At 39.8% G+C, this 23,496-nt stretch overlaps 1 protein-coding gene across 4 annotated transcripts in view; it reads right to left on the bottom strand.

Moving 5' to 3' along the window:
- Positions 1 to 8,103: 8,103 nt before the first annotated feature.
- DCLK3 (doublecortin like kinase 3) overlaps positions 8,104 to 23,496 on the bottom strand; it is a 31,463-nt gene continuing 16,070 nt past the window's right edge. For 3 of the 4 annotated variants that reach the window (XM_030009835.2, XM_030009837.2, XM_030009838.2), the window contains exons 3-5: positions 15,573 to 15,705; positions 14,482 to 14,649; positions 8,104 to 13,599 (exon numbers count right to left, since the gene is read on the bottom strand). In XM_030009835.2, the coding sequence (XP_029865695.1) occupies positions 13,403 to 13,599; positions 14,482 to 14,649; positions 15,573 to 15,705 (498 nt within the window). In that variant the 3' untranslated portion in view covers positions 8,104 to 13,402. The remainder of the gene's footprint in view (positions 13,600 to 14,481; positions 14,650 to 15,572; positions 15,706 to 23,496) is intronic. The other variant, XM_030009836.2, reaches the window with a different exon arrangement.

Below are 23,496 nucleotides of genomic sequence, written 5' to 3'. Positions count from 1 at the left end.
TTTTAAACCACTGTTCCTTTGTTCATAAGGAATGGGTGATCACAAAAATAGCATTTGCTTTTAAAACACAGTAACATTATTGGATTTTACTTTGACATAAACGTTCTTGATATCACAATCTGTAAAGCAACATTTTCAACAGGTCAATACAGTTTCCTAAGCCATATACTTTCCTAAATATACTTTTTCTTATTGTCATTTTTCCCCTCTGAAATGCATTTCATGCTGTAACACTTGTCAGCTTGAATCTACAGCCACATCTATTTTTCAAAGCCAAGTTTGCAGATTCTAGCAAAGGATGCAGGCAAGAAGATGGTTTCTCTGCAGCAACTGCAAAAATATTACCTGCTGCTCACTTTTCACTGTGAATTTCCACAAGGATTGGTTTCAGTAGTGAAATTTTGAAGAAAGGCATTGGATTTTTTTGTTTGTATGTACACATTGTATGCACAATAAGAGTCCACCCTGGACAGTCTCTGGATGCTGCTCCACAGAAGGTATTTTAAATAGTCCTTGTAGACCTCCTTTTTCTTAAATCTCATAGCACTGATCCAAGTACTTAAAATCGTCATATAAAGTGCCACTAAATCTCAATTCTCAAAAGTATTTCTCCAGCAGCAATATCCCAAGCTATAAAGTTTTGTATATGCTGCAGCCACACATAAAGAAATGAGACTGGTGCAAAGGGGGAAGCAAGACCCAACCTGGAAAGTGCTTGTAGCTTACACACAGCACTGAAATGAGGCATAGATAGTGAAGTGAGATGAAACATACACTTAAGCATAGGTATCAATCCCACTGTAGGCTTGATCAGCTAAAAAAAAAAAAAAAAATCTGAGAAAATGACAGTAAGCCTACTGAAGAACAGACGGATGTCCCCATCTCCCAAGGATTTTCTAGCTGAAGGCATGAACCAGCCCCGTCATATCTCTAGAGAGGTGACTGTGGAGGGAACAACCTTCAGGTGCAGAAGGAGAAAGGGAATAATCTGTTCTCCAAACGCATTCTGGCCATGAGCAGAAGCAATGAGCTAAGATTTTGGCAAGAAAGACTCACTTGGCAAGAGAGAAATTAGGAAACACTTTCTGACAGTAAGAAAATACTATTACAGATTGCCTGAAAAGCATACAAGATCTTTTTCTTCAAGCTTTGAAAGAACAGGCTAGCCATTGTCCATCAGGAATGCCAGAGGCATCTTACCTTGGAAGAAGATGGAGCGGTGACCTCCTGAAATGCCTTCTAGTCCCCTGGAGAGTCAGGGAAAACATCTAGGGGAGACTGCAGCAGATAAGCAAGCTCTTAGCTACCCCTTTGAGCCTGGGCTTTTCCCTTGGCAACACTTGCAAGCTCAGGTCTCCCATTTGTGACATTTTTCCCTTTCTCCACACCCCATGGTAGACAGCCTGGACCCACGGCACGTGGGCTCACAGCTCACGGCGCTGCATCGTGCGACTGTGCAGTGTATGGCCCAGGCTGCAGGGAGAGCAAAGGAGGGAGCTGAGTACGCAAGTCCCACACTTGTTGCACAAAGTCTGGTGGAGCTGTTCGGTAAAGAAATCTTCTGACCTGAGCTCACCACTGTGCCTGGCTGGCTAGGAAAAGTGAGTAATAATCATATCTGTTCACTGGACCCGTCACGCACATAATGCTTTTAATATGCATTACTATATGTGGTTATAACTAAAAATTGCCGCTTATCGTTTAATCCCCAACTGCCCTTAAACTCATGTGTCCCAGACAGAAGTTATTTCATCTTTTAAGTACCATCTGCCAGCACTTCAGATACTAACTACCATTCAACACCACCATAAGAAATGTTTGTGTTGGTACATGTCAGCCTCAAGCAGGTTACGTGCTGGCCTCCTGCAAGATGTGAAGGGAAGCTGTCATTCTCTAGCAAAACAGAAGTCCAGGTGAGAGAGTCTGAACCCGTGCTTACGCACAGAGCAGCCTCCCTCAGTCCCTTGCTGCTCTACTTGCTACTACCACTGCTCCTTGCTACTACTAGGGATTTTCTCTTTGCATTTCCCCTGTTGAAACAAACCCAGTTATGAAGGCTGACTTTTTAACTCCAGGTTAATTCAAGCTGCTTTGAAGATACTTTGCAGCAATGAGCAAATACCTCCTGTCTCCCTGGCTGCTTTTAAAACCACCACCGAGAGCTGCCTTTGCCTTTCCCTGGCTGAGGATTTCCACTTGCACTCTGTTTTTCTCCAGTGTATAATTCCCTTCTCCAGACTAACCTTTTTCAAACTGAACTTACTTGGGGGAATCTACCCAATTAGATATTTAAGTCAATTAGGCTGATTGACAGCAGGATTATGTCTAGCATATTCTTAATTGTGAATGCAAACACTCAGCTGGAATAAATACCTGCCTCATAAGGACTTGCTGAGGCTTAATTAGTTAATGTTTGTAAAGAGCTTTGAACACATGAAGCACTGTACAAGCACCAAGTGCTATTCTCACTGCTCCTAGTAGCAGAGGCTTCAAAGTTGGACGTGGCTAAGACAAGGTGGAAGGATTTCAGGGACAGAAGGTGACCCTGACCCAAGGCTGCTGGGGACCTGTCCTGGTTTCAGCTGGGATATAGTCAATTGTCTTCCTAGTAGCTGGTATAGTGCTGTGTTTTGGGTTCAGTGTGAGAAGAATGTCGATAACACACTGATGTTTTCAGTTGTTGCTAAGGAACGTTTAGACTAAGTCAAAGACTTTTCAGCTTCTCATGCCCAGCCAGCAAGAAGGCTGGAGGGGCACAAGAAGTTGGGAGGGGACACAGCCAGGGCAGCTGACCCAAACTGGACAAACAGGTATTCCATACCATGTGACATCATGCCCAGCATATAAACTGGGGGGGAGTGGGGCTGGGAGGGATCCCTGCTCAGGAACTAACTGGGCATCGGTCAGCAGGTGGTGAGCAATTGCATTGTGCATCACTTGTATATTCCAATCCTTTTATTATTATTATTGTCATTTTATTACTGTTATCATTATTAGTTTCTTCCTTTCCGTTCTATTAAACTGTTCTTATTTCAACCCACGAGTTTTACTTTTTTTTTTTCCTATTCTCTCCCCCATCCCACTGAGTAAGGGGGGAGTGAGTGAGCGGCTGCGTAGTGCTTAGATGCTGCCTGGGGTTAAATCACGATAGGACCACAGCTGCAGGAGTGAGAGGACAGACCGATGTCAGGTAGGGCTTTGCTCTAACTAAACATCACTGGTCTTCTGCACTCATGAAGCCTCTCTTGTTCCTCAGCAGGATGGCAGCAGCCCCCGACCTCCAGAGCTCCGCACCAGCCCTTTTCCTCCCACCGGAGCCAGCCTGGGATCAGCTTGGCTGGCAGGGCAGGAGTGAACCCCGGATCCCAGCTGTCCTGCACCCCCTGCTCCAACATTCCTCCCAGGAAGGAATTCAGGTTGCTGTGCTTTTATAGAAGGCCTATTGTAAAGCCATTCACAGAGGTGTCAAGGCACTAATGCCTGATAAATAAAGAGCTAAAGTTCATTAAGGCCTCTGAGGATCCCCAGAAGGATCACTGTTATTATTACTAGCTAACACAGAAGTAGGAAAGCTTCATGTTAACAAAAAACATCCACACACCTCAGCGATGCAAAGGATCTCTTTCCAAAGAAGCAAATCTAAAAATAAAGTAAGCGTCACCTTGAAAACCTAAATATCTGTGGTTATATGGGGTTAAATACAGATCCTGTTTTGCAAGTTGAATTTTTCACCTTAAAGGACTACACCTGAAAACCAGTAAAATATCTAAGTATAATAGCTAACATACCAACGAAAATAAAGCATGCTTTTTTCAGCCAACACAGAACTGTCCTATTCAAAATCGCAAACGTGTATGCATATGTGAACTGAAAAGCTTCTAGTCTGGGACTCACAAAATACAGTTTGGACTGGTATAAAGAAAAAATTCCCCAGAATCCAAACCATTGTAGCCTGCCAGTAAGAAGGCTTCCACTTAAAAAACAAAGCTGTCCCATCCTCACCCTTACTCTCAGTCCATTTGACACTGAAAACAAATTGAACGACAGCAAATCCGGGTTCCTTGATTTACCTTGCCAGAATGAAGCTGCTGAATTCTTCATCTGTTCTCTTCCCAGAATCCCTCATACAGGATCTGTCCAAGAGTTCATCCAAAGTATCCTCCTGGCAAAGGCTGTTTAGTTGTTGGTACAATTCATAGCAGTCCATCACCAATTCACTAAAACAAAGATCTGATGACACTATTTTTGATAGCAGGTTTTGAATAATGTATTCTTTTTCCTGCCACATGGAAAAGTAGTAACACTGGCAGACAGCTCCAAGAACTAACACTACAGAAGAGCCAGCACAGAATACAGCAGTTATCATTAAAATACACATGCACCCCGCATGGAAGCCCCTAACCTGAAAAGCTTCAAGCAATAGTTATGTGCAACTAAGGGGCAAAAGTTGCCATCAGTGTACACCAGCTCAAATCCATTGAAACACACAGGAACGCCCTCAGAAACACCAGCAGATCTTTTAATTTCAAAATGTACATTTTGGAAGATGTTCGTGAAGGAATCTTTGCTGATGGCAAGTATGTAGGAGCTTCATTTAATGTCATAGAAATCTGTTTGTTTTCCTTAAAAACTGGATTAACAACCAGCAGAAGATATTTTAAATGGAGGGTAGGATTTTCAAAGCTAATTACTGCAAAAGCCTAAATACCATTATTTCACAGAAAGTGATAACCTAAACCCCTTGTTGGTGGCTTTTAAGATCCCACCCTCAAAGCTTAAAATAAATAAGAGAAATATTTCATCATAAAAGAAATACAGGATCATTTTCAGTGACCTTCACATTCAGTGGTCTGTTTTGGCAATTAGAGAACCGATTCATTTTCCTCGTCATCAAGGGTCTTACCTGCATATCTTTGTTCAAGTTTCCCTCATATTTCCTGCAACCTTTCCCCAGGTGAACTGTGTATGTAAACACAGGTTTTAGAATACACTAATTTTACAACCTTACCAGTTATTTGCCATTAATTTATGTGAGGCTTCATCTGTCAGGAGAGGTTTATTACTGTTACATTCGAACATCCAGCTCTGACTGTTTATCCCTTCAACATTAACTGTGTGAGTTACAAAAGCTTTTAAAAAGAAATTTCCATAAAATTCTGGTGTGGCTGAATAATTGCTGAGAGTTATTTACATGGTGGAGCAGTTTTGCTTTTATTTCTTTTAAGGGATTCTCCTCCTGTCCCATTGCTAGGGAATTACAATCCAGGTAGGATAAAGCTAGCACAGAAATAACTGGGGAACCATCACAGGAATGTTACACCCTGGCAAGGGAAAAGACTTTTTTTTTTTTTTTTTTTAATTTCACTCATACAGCTTTGTTAGATTTGTCCACAGCATTGATTTACTTAAGAAAATAAAACATTTTGGCAAAAGTTAAGTTTTTCTTCAGCTTTTCCTCCTCTTGGTTTTTTTCCCCACTTTTTTCTTTTGTATCTTTTCTTTCTTTCAAACGGTGAGGGGCTATTTTACATGGTGTCTGTCTCTCTTTGTTTAAAGCAAACAGAAATAATACCCTATCAGGACACATGCTGACCTTTAGCCAAACAGCCAACATGCTCGCATTTTTAAGGACACAACTTCCATTTGAAATACTGGTCAATATTACCTCTTTCACCTATCAGTCACCATGTGAACATTATTTTGGCCAGTATGTTTCCAGCCAAGCTGAAATAAATAAAATGTATTCGACTGTGGTGGGTTGACCCTGGCTGGGTGCCAGGTGCCCACCAAAGCCGCTCTATCACTCCCCCTCCTCAGCTGGATGGGGGGAGAAAATATAACAAAAGGCTCGTGGGTCAAGATAAGGACAGTTTAATAAAGTGAAAGCAAAGGTCGTGCACGAAAGCAAAGGAAAACAGATTATGTTATTCTCTACTTCCCATCAGCAGGCGATGTCTGGCCACTCCCTGGGAAGCGGGGCTTCAGTACCTGTAGTGGTTGCTCCAGAAGACAAATGTAAATAATGAATGCCCCCCCCTTCCATCTCCCTTTACTTAGCTTTTATAGCTGAGCTGACATCATATGGTATGGAATATCCATTTGGTTAGTTCAGATCAGCTGTCCTGGCTGTGTCGCCTCCCAAGATCTTGCCCAGCCGCAGCCTGCCGCTGAGGGGCGTGAAAATGCTGGGGAGACAGCCTTGATGCTGTGCCAGCACTGCTCAGCAGTAGCCAAAACACTGGTGTGTTACCAACACCTTTCTAGCTACCAATGCAGAGCACAGCACTATGAGGGCTGCTATGGGGACAATTAACTCCATCTCAGCCAGACCCATTTAGTTCCACCCTTACACTAAGCACATAGGTTTCTTCTGAGCCTGTCAAATAATAAGTTTATATGCTGAAGCATTACAATGTCATTAAAACTGTCAACATTGCAGGCTGGGTAGTTGCAAATGCTTTGGATCACAAAATTGCATTCTTTTTGAAAATCCAGCAATAAGGTCTGCTTGACAGTGTACCATTGCAGTTAATGATCATACACTTCCATTTTCTAGAAAACTTGTCTTCATTGCTGAAATCCTTGACAAGTAAAGATTATCTAAAATGTTTTACACTGAAATTCTTCATGAGAAATGATGCCTTCTTATAATACAACAGTTGTCACTGAAATCGAGAAAGCTTTACCAACTAACACAGCAACGACGATGCAGGAATAACCTTTTGTTTATGATGCATCACATTTTCCCAGTGATTAGAAGGAGCACCCCTTATTCAGTCCTGCAGTCCCTATGCTATATAGCAATTTCAAACACTTTTGGAAGTTGACTGTTGTAGCACCTACTTATCTCTAGCAATGTACTGCATGGCTCAGTGTTCTCACTAGGTCAAATATTCTTATTGCTTGAATTGCTGAAACACTTACTACAGGAATAATCCTGCAGTTCTCTAAATCTTTAGATGGTTCCAGCTCTTCGTTTCATTTTCTGAATTCAGAAAACAAAATATATTTCCAGAGACAGTTTAAAGTTATTAACTTTACTTTTTTTGTTTTTCCAATTGCTACATTATCAAAACAGCTCTAATTTCAAAAGATAAAATTCTGCAGGAATACATCATCTGTTTGTAACTCAAGGCAACAGAATTAATCAGCAAATTGGATGATACAAGGGGTCATCTCTTCTTTTCCAAAGAAATAGCATGTAGCAGTGACAACTTTAATGGTCCAGTTTTTAAAAAAATATTGCTGGACTCTGACTTTAACTACTAGTGACACATGAAACACAGTTGAATCCCACTCCTAACAGCAAATCATTAAATCAGATTTAATTAGCTGCCTATACATACCGTGTAAATGCAGTGCAAAAAAATTGTGTGATTATCATAAGTCAGTCATTTCTAACAGTCTACAGTTATTCTAAGAGTAGTGAGGAGGCTGCCGCCTCTTTAAGTACCAATATGTAATAAATGAGAGCCTGTACTAATTCTCACTGGTAGCCACTTTATCACACATGCTGACATCCAGAAAACATTTTTTTTATTTCTACTGCTTCAGCTGATACTGCAGGCCTGCAGGAAAATACCATTTTTAATAACAGAATGAAAATATACACAAGCTACTAAGAAACTGTGTCCTTTGAAAAAGCCACTTTTGCAATCAACTCTTTCAACTAGGATGCCTGTTTCCACAAATAATGCAAATCTTTTTCTAAACAAACTTGAATTTTACAGAATAAGAATTAATGATGGGAGAATTCAGTTCTGTGTGCATTAAGCTTCAATGAAGCTAGCTCTGCTTGTCATGATTGCTCTAACATCACAGCAGACGTGATTAATGCAGTACAGGGACAAAAATGATGTTAGAATGAATCTCAGTTCCAGTTTTGCAAAGAATTGTGTTGGTTTTGATGGGATGACATGCAGCAGCAAAGAAAAACACATCTGTAAGTATTCAAAGGACTGCAGCACTAGAATGGGTCCTTCTAAGTGTAAATGAAAGTACACGCAATACTTAATGAAACTGCAAACCTTTCAAAACAAGCATTTCCCGAATAGATGAATTATCAGAAGAAAAGAAAAAAAAAAATCTCAAAATACTTGGCTATGCAATTGTTTCCCAATTTATTGGAAAGAATATTGAAGTATAACATCCACTAAATAGTTTGCCTTTATTGGGGTGGGGAGGAACAACCACTTTTCTGCTGAAGTCTATAACATATTTTAATTTAGAAAATGATATCTTCAGCCTAGTTGCAAATAAATCATATTGTAGAACAAACAGAGCTAATATACACTGTCAGCCCAGTTAAAGTGCCCATATTCCCTTCAGGAGCAAGAATGTCAACAGTAAAGATTTGTACTGGTAGACTCAGAGGACAGAAAAATGCATGCCCAGAAACATAAAAAACATTTTCCATACATTGCTTAATTTAAAGAGAACTCTAGGCGACAGAAGAAATGGTAGGAGAAAGACTTCAGACTGATAACTTACTTGTCTTTGGGAAGATCAGTTCATAAGCACAGCAAATTTACTATATTCTCAAGCAGACTGAATACCACCCCAAATCTGGATACTTGCAGAAAAGCAAGCAGTCAGCTCTGGAAATTTCACTTTCACAATAGGACCATAACCCCAAAAGGCCCAAGCTCAGAGGGTAACATCCCACTATCCCTCTTTCACCCTACAGCCAAAAAATTGCAGTAACAGAGATATGAAATGCCCACCTATAAAGCCAGTCAGAATAGAGATGGCAGATTTAATGGGGTTTGAGTTCAGCTATTCCACAGAGTAGCTAAACAATCTTAGATGAAGAAGAGGGATCCCTGAATAAAAGAAGTTAAAGCATCTGTGTCTCAGAGGAAACAGAGTCTCTGCTGTACTGCCAAGTTTCAATCACAAGCCTCTTGGGGACACATTTTTAGATATTAGGTGACTAACAATACAAGCAAGGACCAAATTCCCATTGTTCATTTTAAGGCAGTTATGCACTATGCAGTGTGAAACGCTAGTATCTCTTGCACACTTTCAGATGCCTAAATACTTTCAAAAATTTTTGCTCATTTCCTGCAGTGGCTCCATTCCTATTTCCCATTTCTAAGGCCAGAATTTCCTGAAGAAAAACATATTAATTTGTGAAGATTTCACCGTCTTTCAGTAATGGGAGTCATCCAAGAGAAGAGAAGTAGATGACAGTAGGTAGATGACTGGTAATATAAAATAGGTAGGTTAGGTCTAGGATCAATGAAATGTAATAGCATATATGAAAGTGAAGAAGTTGACCTTGGTGGACAAATGGAGGGGGACATCCAGGGACCACTTTATCTTTAGACAGCGGAAAGTCTACCACTGGAGGGAGCTACTACTTAGTTTGTCAGTCCACAGGCAGTCACTAAAAGCCTGGACTTAATGTTCAGAAATTCCTAACACAGCCAAGTAAAGTTTATGATGCACAAAGCTAGTAACATTGGCTTTCAAGGATGCTCAAAATGCTTCATAGGACTTCTTGGCTGATCTCTAGGAGTAGCACATCCTCACGTAGACCCCAGCTATCCTGCAGTGACCATCTTCGTCACTACTGTAGTTGAAATTTTTGACTATGCTTTAAAGTGCTGACCCAGTAATAAAAAAAAAATAATAATAATAAAGCAACTCTATGAGGCATGTGTGTCACTAGGAAATTAAATACAGATGACCCAATTCTATATGTTTGGATTTTGGTGCCTCAAAAGTCTGAGAAGTCTTACAGTTAGGGCATGAAAATATGAGAGTGTGCTTAAAAACTGCAACCAAGTAGAGAATAGCCAAGCCTATGGGTAAAGATGACGGAGAGTCAAGGTCTCTGGTTTCTAAATTGAGAAAAATTTTGGAATGTCAATACCAGGTAGTAATGAAATAACCCTGGAATAACTAGAGCTCAGTCAAGATCTCTGGTTGTGAGATAGGAAATCAACCAACACTTTTAAGAGGCATGAAAGGATTCCTACTCAGCTGATTTGCAAAAGCTTGCAGGAAACAAACAGGTTTTTCCCTTCTTTTGCCTTAGACTTAGCAAATCCTCTGTAAGTGGATCTTTTCTATTGAGGTCTGCAATATGAATTAGCTTTTGGGGGTTTTTTGTTTGTTTTTCTTGGTGGTATATTCTGACTTTCTTCATTGTTACTATCTAAGGAGCTAGGGACACTGTAACTTGTTTTACTTTCAGTGGAATATAAGGCCATATGAGAGTCTAAATCACAAAGATTTAATGAAGGGCAAGGAGGGATATTTCTTCTTCCTAAGGAATCAGCAAGAACTTGGTCTCTGTGAGACTTTAATCTTCCCCAGCTTTGAGCTTCCTCAGACTTCCTGTAGACAACAGAACCAATCAAGAAATGCAAGCGTAAGGGGAAGATGACTGTAGAACCCAAGGAGACAGTAATCTTTAGAAAAATCTCAGGAAAGGAAGTAAGAACAGCAAAAATTCTCATCCCTAGAGTGTGAATTTGGTTCATGTATCAGAAACTATCTTACAGAGCGTAAAGATCAGGTCTGTGTTGGAATGTCATACAGTGGGAAAAGAAAAGGTTGAGAAAAGGCAGTAGGAGATGAGGGGACACTGGAGATCTTTGAGACCAATAAGGGATATTCACCTTTTTTTCCGTCTGAGTCCTCTCTAATCTTAATAACTTTCAACATCAGCAAGCAATGCTTGAAGCTGAGCTCTCCAAAATTGTATGTGTTCTCACTGCTTCAAGCAACTTAAACCGTAACGACTGAGGACCTAGACTCCTTAGAACAGCGCAGAGGTAGAGCAAGAACTCTGCAAGCAATGGGAGAAAAGGAATATCTAAGTAGGAGAAAGAAAGAAAAAGGCAAAAACCCTGAGAAGAACCTGGAAACTTTTTCAGCCTCCAACCTGAAGAAGGAGGGCCTAATGCCAAATGCCTATTAGCAACACCAACAAACCAGTCCCTCAGCACTGCCACAGCACGGTCTGTACTTACAGATGCAATGCGGTGACAGTACACAGCACAGTCCATATTTACTCTGTCTGGGACCCAGAGAATGTGAGAGAAAAACAAAATCTTTGAAAAAATACTACTAGTATATTCATTACAAACAAATTCTCTATCTTCTGCACTATGAATGAGGCTGTAGACAGGTTCTTAAAGGTGAAAAAGGCAACTCATAACAATCTCCAAACTGTCAGATTCACTGCTGATAAAATATTCTTTTTGTCACTTCAAACTTTATTCCTAAATGACTATATTAAAAATAAGATAATTACAAAATATAATATTGCAAGTCAGAAGCTATTTTTCAACAGTTTCCTATCCAAAATAGACTTAAATTAACAGAGGAGAAGTTATTACTAGTACTCAAAGACCACGCAATGCTTTTAGAATATTAGGTTACACATAGCCTTAACTCAGGAAAGCACTTAAATCCATTCTTGTTTTCAGGAAAAGGGAAAGTCTTCCTGACTCAGGGCCTCTAAAGGAGAGGTATGACATATCATATAGATACTGCTTGGGCATACAGTAAAGATTTGACTGGTTTGTTCCACAAATTCTTGAACTCCACAGCAAGTCTTATTCCAATATGTATTAAAAATAAGCCAGTTCAATTGAAAGTGCAATTCTCCTTTAAGAGCCAAGTTGTCTCTACTTTCATCCATCATTTTTGCAGCAAAACAGTCACAAGTTGAAACACAAACATGATGACAGTACCCCACACATTTTGGTAATTCAGAAAGTTCACACAAAATATTAGCACTCACCAAAAATAACATTCTGGTTCATATAGTTATGAAAATGTTCTACTGATTCTGAAATGTTTCTGACATTTCTCATTATGAAATACATAGGCAGACCAGCAGCTCTGCAACTGTAAAATACCCTCATTCATTTCTACAAGCTATGAATTCAATGCTAATACCACTGATATTTTAACATCGATATTATTTGCTAGTGCGTGGAACTTGTGGACAAAGCATTATAAAACAGACAACTCAAGTGCTTTTCGGATTTGATTAGTTAACCAAAAATTCTGAGATTCAAAAGCTGTTCTAGGTCATAGCCCTTCTCAGGACTGTATTTTTCCCCCCAGGATTTCTTTAAAAATGCATCCAATCAAATTACAAAAAACATATGCAATGAAGAATCTGACACTTCCCCTGGGAGACCTTTCCATAGCCAACAAGTTGTTGTTTTTCCCCAAGTTGAATTTTAATGTAATTTCATTGCATTGCCCATTCTCATGGAAGCAAGGAGAAAGAGTTCCCAGAGAAGGTAACAGGGAAAAAAAACACAAAAAAAACAAAACCAAACAACCAAACAATTGCTAAACTACACTGAAAAAGTGTATAAAAGCAATTCAGCTGTGAAGTGTATTGATGAAAGGGGAACCATGAAGGTAAGGGTTAACTTAAGTCACAAAAGCAGATTCCCAGCTTTCTCTTCTCCATCACCACAGAAGAGCCACAGATGCATGAGGATGTCTCCTAAGAAAAAAATAAGTATGAAAAAACACTTGGGTTATCATTCCATAAAGACACCTTTGGGAAAAGAACCAAAGTTCCCTTAGAATTGCTTGACTTCCTACTTCCCAGAGTAGGAAGAAAAGCACTTTGAAAGCTGTTATTACAGTCTTGAAAAGGTATCAGCCATGATATCTTCCTACTTCTTCTCATAAACAAAACTACCATACTGGACAGCACTACCATAGTTTTCACAGAAACATTGTACAGTCTATTGCTCTGTCCATGAGAACATCCAATGAAAGATGTTGCCAAGTGAGATATCATAAAATATCCGATTTAGTCTATAAAGATGTTTCTTCCCTCACAACTTAATAAATAGTATCTTGCTGCTTATTTAACATATCCTACAGCTAAAGAATATATTTACTTTTTTTAAATTCCTTCACCTTCCCTATTGCTAGCAAGAATTGGTGAAAAGACAGTTTAGAGAATTAGTGCAGGATGTGTATGCAGACAGCTATTTTGAAAACATTATAAACACAAAACATTATAAACACAAAACTCCTGGAAGTTATCATACAAAGAGAGACAAAAGAAAACATTTCACAGTCATCGGTAGTGTCAGCCACAGAAGCAAATATTTGTCATCTAAAAGAGATACATAATGTAAAAGCCCAAATCAGTATTAAAAGAAAAATAATAGATACCCTCCAGGAAATATCTAGTCCCCACTGCTGTCAACAGAGAGACTCCTAAGTAACATCAGAGGGAAGTAGATGCAAATTTGATCTCTGTCCTTCAGAGACTCAGAATCAAAAAAAAAAAAAAAGGCATGGCAATGGCCAGCAACAGCTATACACTAAAGGCCCAATTAATTTAGAAAAGAAAACATAAATAATTTGTTAATCAATAAAAAGAAGACTAAAAGAGCTTAAAGACATTTCATGTGTCCTCATCCACAACTTCCTTCCGGCGCTGGGCCCGGAAATGACGCTCGATGTTTATTGTCACTTCCCTCTGCAAATTTCTGCTGTTAGTTTTTCCAGCTGTTCTGATCCAAGGGTGCTGAAGCACTTGTCGTGCTGTGTAGCGCTTCTGGGGATCCACTATCAACAGCCTGGTTATGAGGTCTTTTGCTGCTATTATGAAAGAAAGAAAAGGAGGGAGGGGAGATGAACAGTGATGTAACGAAGCTGACAGTTACACCTATACAAAAAGTCCTTTTTATTTTGTCTTATTAATTTTACCATAATGACTCTTGTGACTTTCCCCAGGAGATATTCTAACAACTGAATTTAGAACTAGTGACAGAAGATGTTAAATCTCCAGCATATCTTTTACTGATATCATTCTCCCCTTCAGAAAGAGAGGAGAAAGTGAAGGGAATTTAATCTTGAAAGCATGCCGAAGGCATCAGGCTAGGTGTTCAGATTCACAGGAGTTCGCATTGGGTATCTCATCCCTCAAGGAGCATAAAAGTCGTAGAATGCTATTGAGCATTTTCTTTAAAAAGACTGTATAGGAAGAGAGGGGTTTTCCGGTTTCCAATTTTGAAGAGTACACAAAAGACACTGTACTAGCCTATAAGAAGGAAAAAACTACTACGTGCAGACCCCGTTGATCTCAATAGAAAAATGCACACTGCGTTCTGCAGAGCAAGGATTTCATTCTCAGCTTTTAGGATTTTTGCATACAACTTTACAATCTAACATAAACCTGGAGATTATTTTGGTACCTTTTTCTACAGAGACAATTCATATAAGCAAGGTGAGGAAAACCTTGCTCTTGCCTCAGAAAGGGAGCAATCAATTAAATCAAAAGCAGACCTACTATTCAGATTCATAGCCATCAATACTACCAGAGGACTAAATTCAGATTTAAAGCAAACACAGAATCACACAAAGAGACCTGTAAGACACCCCCAAGCTCATTGAGCTCACTGTCCTGAACAAAAGGGCGTTCTTCCCACTCCAGGAAGAAGTCCGTCACTTCTCAGATCTGCTATACATGCTGAATCTTACCTGCAGAAATATTGTCCCAGTATGGGGAAAGGAACTCATAGTGACCCAGCTGTATGATCTGAAACAGCTCTTCCTGATCACGTTCCTGACTGCGAAAAGGGGGAAAACCGCAGAGCAGAATGTAAAGGATCACTCCAGCTGCCCACATATCTACTTCAAGCCCATAGCCTAAGGAAGAAAAGACAAACCAAAAGTCCTGTTTTAGAAGGAAAACTCACAACTGGTAGAGAACTTTCTTTTTCATTCTATTTTCCAAGAGACACACAAGCTCTGCTCAGTTTCTCAAAAAGATGAGGTCAGCAGAAGAATAAGTGGCTGGCACACCATGCTTACAAGCTGAGCTGCTCTGCCTGTTAATAACTACAGCTCTCACAAAGTGCCTCTCTTCTTCAACATGTTTCACAAACACTGTCTTACAAGGCCAGTGTCAACTGGAGACTAATTGAGAAAACACAGCATATATTTCTAAAATAGTTCTCCTCAGATTCCCTTTGAAAAAGCACTAAGAGTGCCAAGTTTCCATTGAAATTGGATATAACTGGAGATGTGCAACCCAGCTCCACAGAACAAAAACCATAAATACCTTTCCTTGAGTCACCAACAAAAATGACTCCTTTCCAGTTCTGAATCTTTTTGGATATGATATTTCCAAAATTTCATCTGATGCAAAACATGTTTTGGCTTCTTACATAAGATTAACATATATGTTCACAATGTTTTTGCATCATTAGGGGCCTTGGAAAGTTTTTTGGGTTACAGTCATGAAATGGGGCTGACTAGCCTCAGGTTGCAACATGAGCTTTTGTTCATTTCCCCACTTCAGCAGTTACCATCTATGATATTTTATGGCTTATCTGCTTGGAAATCAGTGTTATATTACCATAGACATTAATAATGCAAACATGACTGATGTCATGCTTGTGTTTATCAAAAGCTAAAAGGTTTCCTTTCCTTTCACAGATTACACTGCTAGCCAACCTCCTACCCTGTAAAGACATATCAGTAGGCTTAAACATTCTGGAATATATCCATGATTAGAAAGTGCAGAGTAATCGTATGATTTACAACAAATTACATGTATATGCACTCACCCTTCTCAGCAAGTATTTCAGGGGCAACATACGTTGGTGTTCCACACACAGTAAATATGGGTTTTGTAACTTGCTTTGCAAGGCCAAAATCTGCTAGTTTCAGTGTAGTAGACTTATCTGCATTATGCTGAACCTACACACAACAAAAAAATACATATATTTAGTCCAGATACATTTTAAGACAGCAAAAGATAAAGGAAGTAGTTAATAACAAACAGGAAGACATTCTAATAATAGCACCTTCAAGTAAAGCAACATGAAATGGAAACAGTATTTTGATAAACAGTATTCAGAAAGTGGTTTTTTTCCCCCCATATACTAAGAGGGCACATATATTTAAGAGGACAGGCAATAATGGGAAAAAAAAAAACAAAAAAACCACCTTTGCTCTACTAACTCTGTTACACTGTAATTTCCAAAAATGAAAAGGAGGAAGGCAAAAAAATAACCAAGAGTCAATTACATGTTATTATTTCCTCTCGGGAAAGTAAACTCTTCTTTTCCCCTAGGAAAACAAAGAAGAATGCTGTGGGTGTCTTTACACTTAGACATGATATTCCCAGGTAAACTACTGACTTTACAGTGTCACTTGAAAAGCATATCTCCATCATACCAGTCTAACAAAAAAGAAAAAATCCAAAACAAACAAAAGCTTTACTTTCTTCAAATTACTCTGCTACTCCACCTGCTACCCTGAAAATAAATAAGTCACAATCATCACATAATAAGAGTTGGAGAAATGGATCCATGCACAATGTCCTCCCAAATCGGTCTTTTCAGCAGTTCCCATCTCCTACATCCACCTGGAAAGTAATCAAAACACTTCTTCCCATTCTAATTTTGTATGCATGGGTCTTTAGCATTAATCTGTAATACAGTTAATGAAACATTATTTTCGGAAACAAAATACATCAATGACAGAGAGAGCGGGATCAAGTGCACCCTCAGCAAGTTTGCAGATGACACCAAGCTGAGTGGTGCGGTCGACACACCTGAGGGATGGGATGTCACCCAGAGGGACCTGGACAAGCTTAAGAAGTGGGCCCATGTGAACCTCATGAGGTTCAACAAGGCCAAGTGCAAGGTCCTGCACCTGGGCTGGGGCAACCCCTGGTATCAATACAGGCTGGGGGATGAAGGGATTGACAGCAGCCCTGCACAGAAGGACTTGGGGGTGTTGGTTGATGAGAAGCTCAACATGAGCCGGCAATACATGTTTGGAGCCCAGAAAGCCAACCATATCCTGAGCTGCATCAAAAGTATCACGGCCAGGAGGTCGAGGGAGGTGATTCTCCCCCTCTACTCCACTCTCATGAGATCCCACCTGCAGTACTGCATTCAGCTCTGGGGTCCCCAGCACAGGAAAGACATGGACCTGTTGGAGCGGGTCCAGAGGAGAGCCACAAAGATGATCAGAGGGCTGGAACACCTCTGTTGTGAAGACAGGCTGAGAGAGTTGGGGTTATTCAGGCTGGAGAAGAGAAGGCTCCGGGGAGACCTTATTGTGACTTTTCAATACTTAAAGGGGGCTTATAAGAAAGATAGGGACAGGCTTTTTAGTAGGGCCTGTAGCAATAACACAAGGGGCAATGGTTTTAAACTAAAGGAGGGTAGATTCAGACTAGATAGAAGGAAGAAATTTTTTATGATGAGGGTGGTGAGGCACTGGAACAGGTTGCCCAGAGAGGTTGTGGATGCCCCATCCTCAGAAACGTTCAAGGTCAGGTTGGACTGGGCTCCGAGCAACCTGATCTAGTTAAATATGTCCCTGCTCATTGCAGGCGGGGGTTGGACTAGATGACCTTTAAAGGTCCCTTCCAACCCAAACTATTCTATGATTCTATATTCAAAGGCCAAGTCATTAAGAATGTAGCAGTATAATTAAACACATCAGTATTCTTCACACTGGTGACTGATATTCAAATATTCTTTAAGAGGTAAAAAATGTCACGAATTTGCTTTAAATGAAAAATGGTCTGTCTCTGAAACTATGGGGAACAGATCAGCAGCTAAAATGTCTACAAGGAAGCCAAGGAAATCTGGACTCCAGTTTTGAATAGACAAACTGGAGTATAATGCAACAGGTATACTCCATATTTTAACGTCTCATACTTTGCCATCAGACAGTACTTGAGAAAGCAAAAAATTAAAGACAGTCTCTTTTACAAGACAACTAAGGGCACAGATGGGACAAAATTTGCTCTCCTACAGTGCAGCTGAGTAATCCCCATTCACCATCGTTACAGAAACTGTAAGCATTCATCCAATTTTCATTAAGCAAAAAGTTTTGGGTTTTTTCCTTTTTTTTTTTGTTTTTTAGAAAAAGTGTTACATTACAAAATAAAACATTATAACTTACTAATCACTTTTTATCTTCTTTATAGAAAATATAAGCACTCTAGTTTTGATTAAGCAAAACATTTTGGTTTTTTTTTTTCCTAAAAAAAAAAATATTTTTCAGTATGAAACTGAAAATAAAGTTTACCAACCATGCAGTCAAAACTTCTGCAGAAGAAAGCTAAAATGCCATAACCATTTTCTCTATTACATTAGTCAACTTCATGATGATTTTTGCCATGATGCACTGTGGACACAACAGCTGACAAAAATGAAAAATAAATTAGAGGTAACAGTTACTTTCTAGAGCAGCATCTATCCACAGGATGTATATTCTAACAACAGGGGTAATAGTGGTAGAATGCTACAAAACCTCACAATTTAAATACTCAATTTTATATGTATTATGAAAATATGAGCATGAATATATTGCCCTATTGTATAAATAACACTTTTAAAATTATATAACAAAACTAGGTCATGTGGAATTTCAACTAATAGCCTGCATGCTACTGGACTAAGACAAATAATACTGAAATGTTTGTATAAATTTTTAGAAACCAGCAGGGGGGTGAGGAGAGTGGAGAACACACTGGTCTTAATCCCAATTCCAAAATCAGCAGGAAATGTCTTGCTTTCTAAAATACACTGTGGTACTTTTTCTTTTCTTGGCATGCCAGATTCCTAATCTCTCATCACAGCACAAGGTGGCAACACCACACCATCTGTTCTTCCAGGACAAAACCACTGAGCTTTCATTTTACTTAAGAACCAAACAGGTAGGAACAGCATGCACCATGGGTATATTTTCACAGGTTTGTGACAATCATTTCAAAGACAGCATGTAACCTGTCAGTACACCTGAAAACCTCAGCCCAGAACTCCTCAGCATCTTCACTAACACTATGCTCAGATCAGCTCAAAGTCAGCTCGGGCAGAGTGAGCATTCCCTTCATCTCCAGCTTTGTACTCTCCAGTCTACATTTCCATCACCTGGCATCATCTTGAGCATGCAAGTATTCTTTACTGTAGAAACAAAAGCTTCTCAGGTTGCTTTTATTCCTTCCTGAGGCCAGACTACTTACTGATAGCAGTATCACAGAAATGTACAACCTGCTCAAGAGAAATCTAGCCTCTGACATCTACAGTATGTGCTCTGTGAAATGGTGAGAACAAAGCAAAAATGATAACATTAAATGAACACACTAGCCTTACTGTAACACCTAGAAGACAGCTATTACTGTTTCTGCATTCAAGACTACAAAGAATGGTTTCAAATGTCCATTTAAAAGTGTGGCCTTGTCTCACCTGCCTATAGAGTTAATTGAGATAAGGAAGACCAGTATTCAGTAAGCTTTCTACAGACAACCAGTTTAGGCCATACAACTACTTCTGTCCTTCAACTGCAAGGGAAGCCAGTATCTGGCAGTCTTAGATTAAAGGCAGTCAGAATTGCTCACTACTCTCTCAAATACAGACACTATAGCATAATATTAGAATATTGTCTGAGCATTTCTAGCTATCCCAGCCACACATCCAGAAGATTATAATACACTAATACAAAGCCAAGTTCATCTTCAAAGAAGGGATGAACTAATCTTTTCCTTTTCTCCTCTCTGTTGATGACTCCCAGTACTTCATACTCATGTATGTTTTCACACCTACCTTGTGAAATCCATCAGGGTGTTTAAGATGATGATTTCTAGCATTAATATTTCCCTGTATGCACATATATATGGTAGCACAGATTCTTCTTATAGACGTCATGAAAGCAAGCTAGCCCATGGGATGTTTTGTATATTAGAAATAGAGCTAAAGAAAAAGTACTGCCTACACGTTTTGAGTTTCAGGCATCCCTTGCTGCTAGCTAGAAGGATGTCTATGAAAAATCTTACAGAAAATTCCCTATGTATGTTTATCATACTGAAAGCTCTTGACAGGTAACTGGTTAAACAGGCTTTTAACTCAGAAACCTCTGACAATGCTTTGTGTATATGTAAATAGTGTCACAAAAGCAAAGTTAAAGGACAGAAAGGCTATACTTCAAGTTCTCATACATATATGAAAACTTGAGAGAGAGAAAAACGTGGGGCGGGCGGGGGGGAACCTCAAACACATAAAAAGCTGTAACACTGTGTCCTGGTTTTGGCTGGAATAGAGTTAATTGTCTTCCTAGTAGCTGGTGTAATGCTATGTTTTGGGTTCAGTATGAGAATGATGTTAACACCCTGATGTTTTCAGTTGTTGCTAAAGGAATGTTTAAACTAAGTCAAGGACTTTTCAGCTTCTCATGCCCAGCCAGCAAGAAGGCTGGAGGGGCACAAGAAGTTGGGAGGGGACACAGCCAGGGCAGCTGACCCAAAGTGGCCAAAGGGATATTCCATACCATGTGACATCATGCCCAGTATATAAACTGAGGGCGGGTTGGCCAGGGGAGGGTGTTTCACTGCTCAGGAACTGGGCATCGGTCAGCAAGTGGTGAGCAATTGCATTGTGCATCACTTGTTTTGTATATTCCAATCCTTTTATTATTATTATTGTCATTTTATTACTGTTATTATTATCATTATTAGTTTCTTCCTTTCTGTTCTATTAAACTGTTCTTATCTCAACCCACGAGTTTTACTTTTTTTTTCCCCCCGATTCTCTCCACCATCCCACTGGGTGGGAAAAGTGAGTGAGCGGCTGCATGGTGCTTAGTTACCAGCTGGGGTTAAACCACGACACACACTGATATTATTAATGAAGCTGAGTGTTAAACAACTACCACATTAGTATGTTTGGGAAGCATACAAGGAGATGAGTATACAATCACAAGTACAACCCTTCCCCTTCCCCCTAAAAGGGGGAAGGAGGTGACTTTATCTTTTACAGCTGTAACTTGGAAAAACACTACTACACTTTGAAATTAATTTTTCACTCACAAGTCAAGAAATGCCAACACCTGTAGAATTAAACAGTCCCTTAGCTAAAAACCTTGCCAGCAAATTCTGGTCCTCCATGTAGCATCAAAGAAGCAACTGGCTTCTTTTCTGGGACCAAACATACCACATTGCTCATCCTCGGTAGTAAAAGTTTTCTTGCTGAACACCTAGTCCTAAATGAGGTGATTCTGTTACCAGATGGGAGGGAATCAGAGCAGCTGTCTTCACACCAGCTGTCAAACAGATTTTGTTTCTGTAGCGCAAGTCACCACCCTTCTGCCTCACAGCTATGCTGCAAGGAGCCTGATCACTGTGGGCAGACACAGCAGTGAAAGAGAGGGGGAAAACAAAAAAGGATGGTGGTGCACTGTTACAGAAGTTTATAACCAGAGGACAGTTCCATAAGAGAAACAGTAGTGCAGTGAACTAATAATTAAACCAGGTTTCCAACTCTCTCCTGTGCCAGTGATTTTACAATTCACTAGACATGAAAGTATATTTCCACCTTTTCCTCTCCAGGGACAGAAACAGTTTTCCTTCTTTCCCCAGCTGGTTATTTTTGTGAAATTTATGGAAAATTTGTTTTCCCCAGTTTGCTGCTTCTCTGTCAACTCTGATGGAAATTAGCCAGGATGTTCAAAAGTCATTAGGAACAGGGTTAGATTCTCACACAAAGCACATTTACAGTAGACAAACACATTTCCTTAGTAAAACAGACCAAGGATCTTTTCTCTTCCATTTCCCATTTGCTGGAAAGGGTTAGGGAAAAACTGTTGACAACAAAAAACAAAGGACAAGATTCACCTGGCCAAAAGAAAGCCCCAAAGTAGGACAAAGAAGCCAACGGCCTAAAAGTACATACCTATTTCTGTCTTCTGTATACAAATAAAGTCTAGGAAGAATAATTCAGACTTAAACATCTGCAGTGTAGGAATCTGAAGAGAAGCAAGAGGTATCCCAGAACCATGGACATCCCCTGCAGGAAGCCAGCACTTCCAGAACGGTGTTTCCTCTCCAGAAGGCTGCCCCCAGTCCCTGAACCACAAACAGCAGAGGAACCCGTGAAATTTGCTTCAGTACTGTTTGTTATTGTTCAGCACTGGCTGACGTTAGGATTAGTGACAGCTCTCCTTCCTACTCCACTGCTACTGCCCTAGTCACTCTGAGGAGTCAGAGGCAACACATTAAAAAGTCAGAAAAGCCAGAATCTTGCTCAAATGCCCTGTATTTATAGGGATGCATATTAAATAGCACGTGAGCTATCCAACACTATCAAGAGCTTATAAACTCATTCGGCTTGTTGAACAGACTAACTTTTCAAAAGGTTGCTTTATATAAATGATATCTAATACAGGTGTTCACAGCCAATTAGCAGCAAGGTGAAACTGGAACAGGTACAATTTTCTTTCCCATAGTGTTTGGGTAACACTGTTCTCATACAACAAAATACCTGCAGGCTGGGGGCCAGTCTGTCCTTGAAAAATATTTTCTGTCAGAATGGGCAACATGATTATTTCAGTGCTACAGAACTTTGCCACTGCCCAGCAATCTCTGTTTTGCAGTGCTGTGAACTAAATGTGAAAAAAACCAGAATGGACCCATATCTTGCCTCTTTTTGCTTACCTGCATTGCTGCGATGATTACATATTATAGAAGGAAATGAAACATCTGGTCTCAGGTGTTTCACATGCCCTAGCTTATTTTCAACAAATAGGAAGGAGCAGCGCCTGGTCATAATGGAAAATCAGCTTCTGGAAAAAGCCCTGCAGTTCTAAGTGAAGCTTTGTTCTAATGGCAAAATGAGGCATGAAGGCAGGGCCTACAAGCCTACTTCTTCCTGCAGCAAGCCAGCCACTTGCCCTTACTACCTTCTATTTACACACAGAGCACATACCAAGGATTTTCATCAGACTAAGCAGGATGCATCACAAGACCTAGTACAGACCCTATTGGTTAGTCAAAAGGTTTGGGAGCAAACTGTTCAGGCCCAGCCTTGTTCATTCAACCTCTGCACGTCCTACAGGCTACACTGCTGCTCTTCTCCATAAATTCACACTGATTTCTTTCCAAAATTAATTCCCTTAAAGAACTGAATGGCACATAGGACTAAATCATCTATTACCTTTTTTTTCTGGCTAACTACAATCTTCCACCAGCAGATAAAATCTGATTTGTTAGAGACGGGCAAATATTTGGTATCCATCAGGAAATTTGGAACCCTAGTACAAGAGTGTAACACACGATTAGCGAGGGAGAGTTGCTTACTGTTACTGTTCTACAATGGGTGTCTTGTCAAGTGTCAATACTGCAAACATTTCTATGCATATTCACACATGTGAGTAACTATTGACTTCAGTGCTGGATGCAAAGAATGTAGCCTCAGAAATGTGATAGAAAAAAGAACTTTTTTCTTTGGCATGAAGTTAGTATTTGAGCTGACTTTAGTGCTGTATTTCACCAAAATACTCACATTTTACTGTCAGAGTATTTCAATCAACTGCATCATACTTATGCTCCTAAGAAAATAAATTGTCACAAGATAGAAATCACTACGGTAGAGGACCAGCACAGCAGTCTGCAGGATGTGTGATTGCAGTGGGCAAAAAGTCCACCAAATAAATAAGCTAAATTAGCAATTTTAATAAATTTTGGTCTGCAAGGAA

This window comes from Aquila chrysaetos, chromosome 3 (assembly GCF_900496995.4).
Source record: "Aquila chrysaetos chrysaetos chromosome 3, bAquChr1.4, whole genome shotgun sequence".
Classification (NCBI taxonomy): Eukaryota; Metazoa; Chordata; class Aves; order Accipitriformes; family Accipitridae; genus Aquila; species Aquila chrysaetos.
Note: the sequence above shows the minus strand (reverse complement) of the source record. Positions and strands in the feature narration are given on the sequence as shown.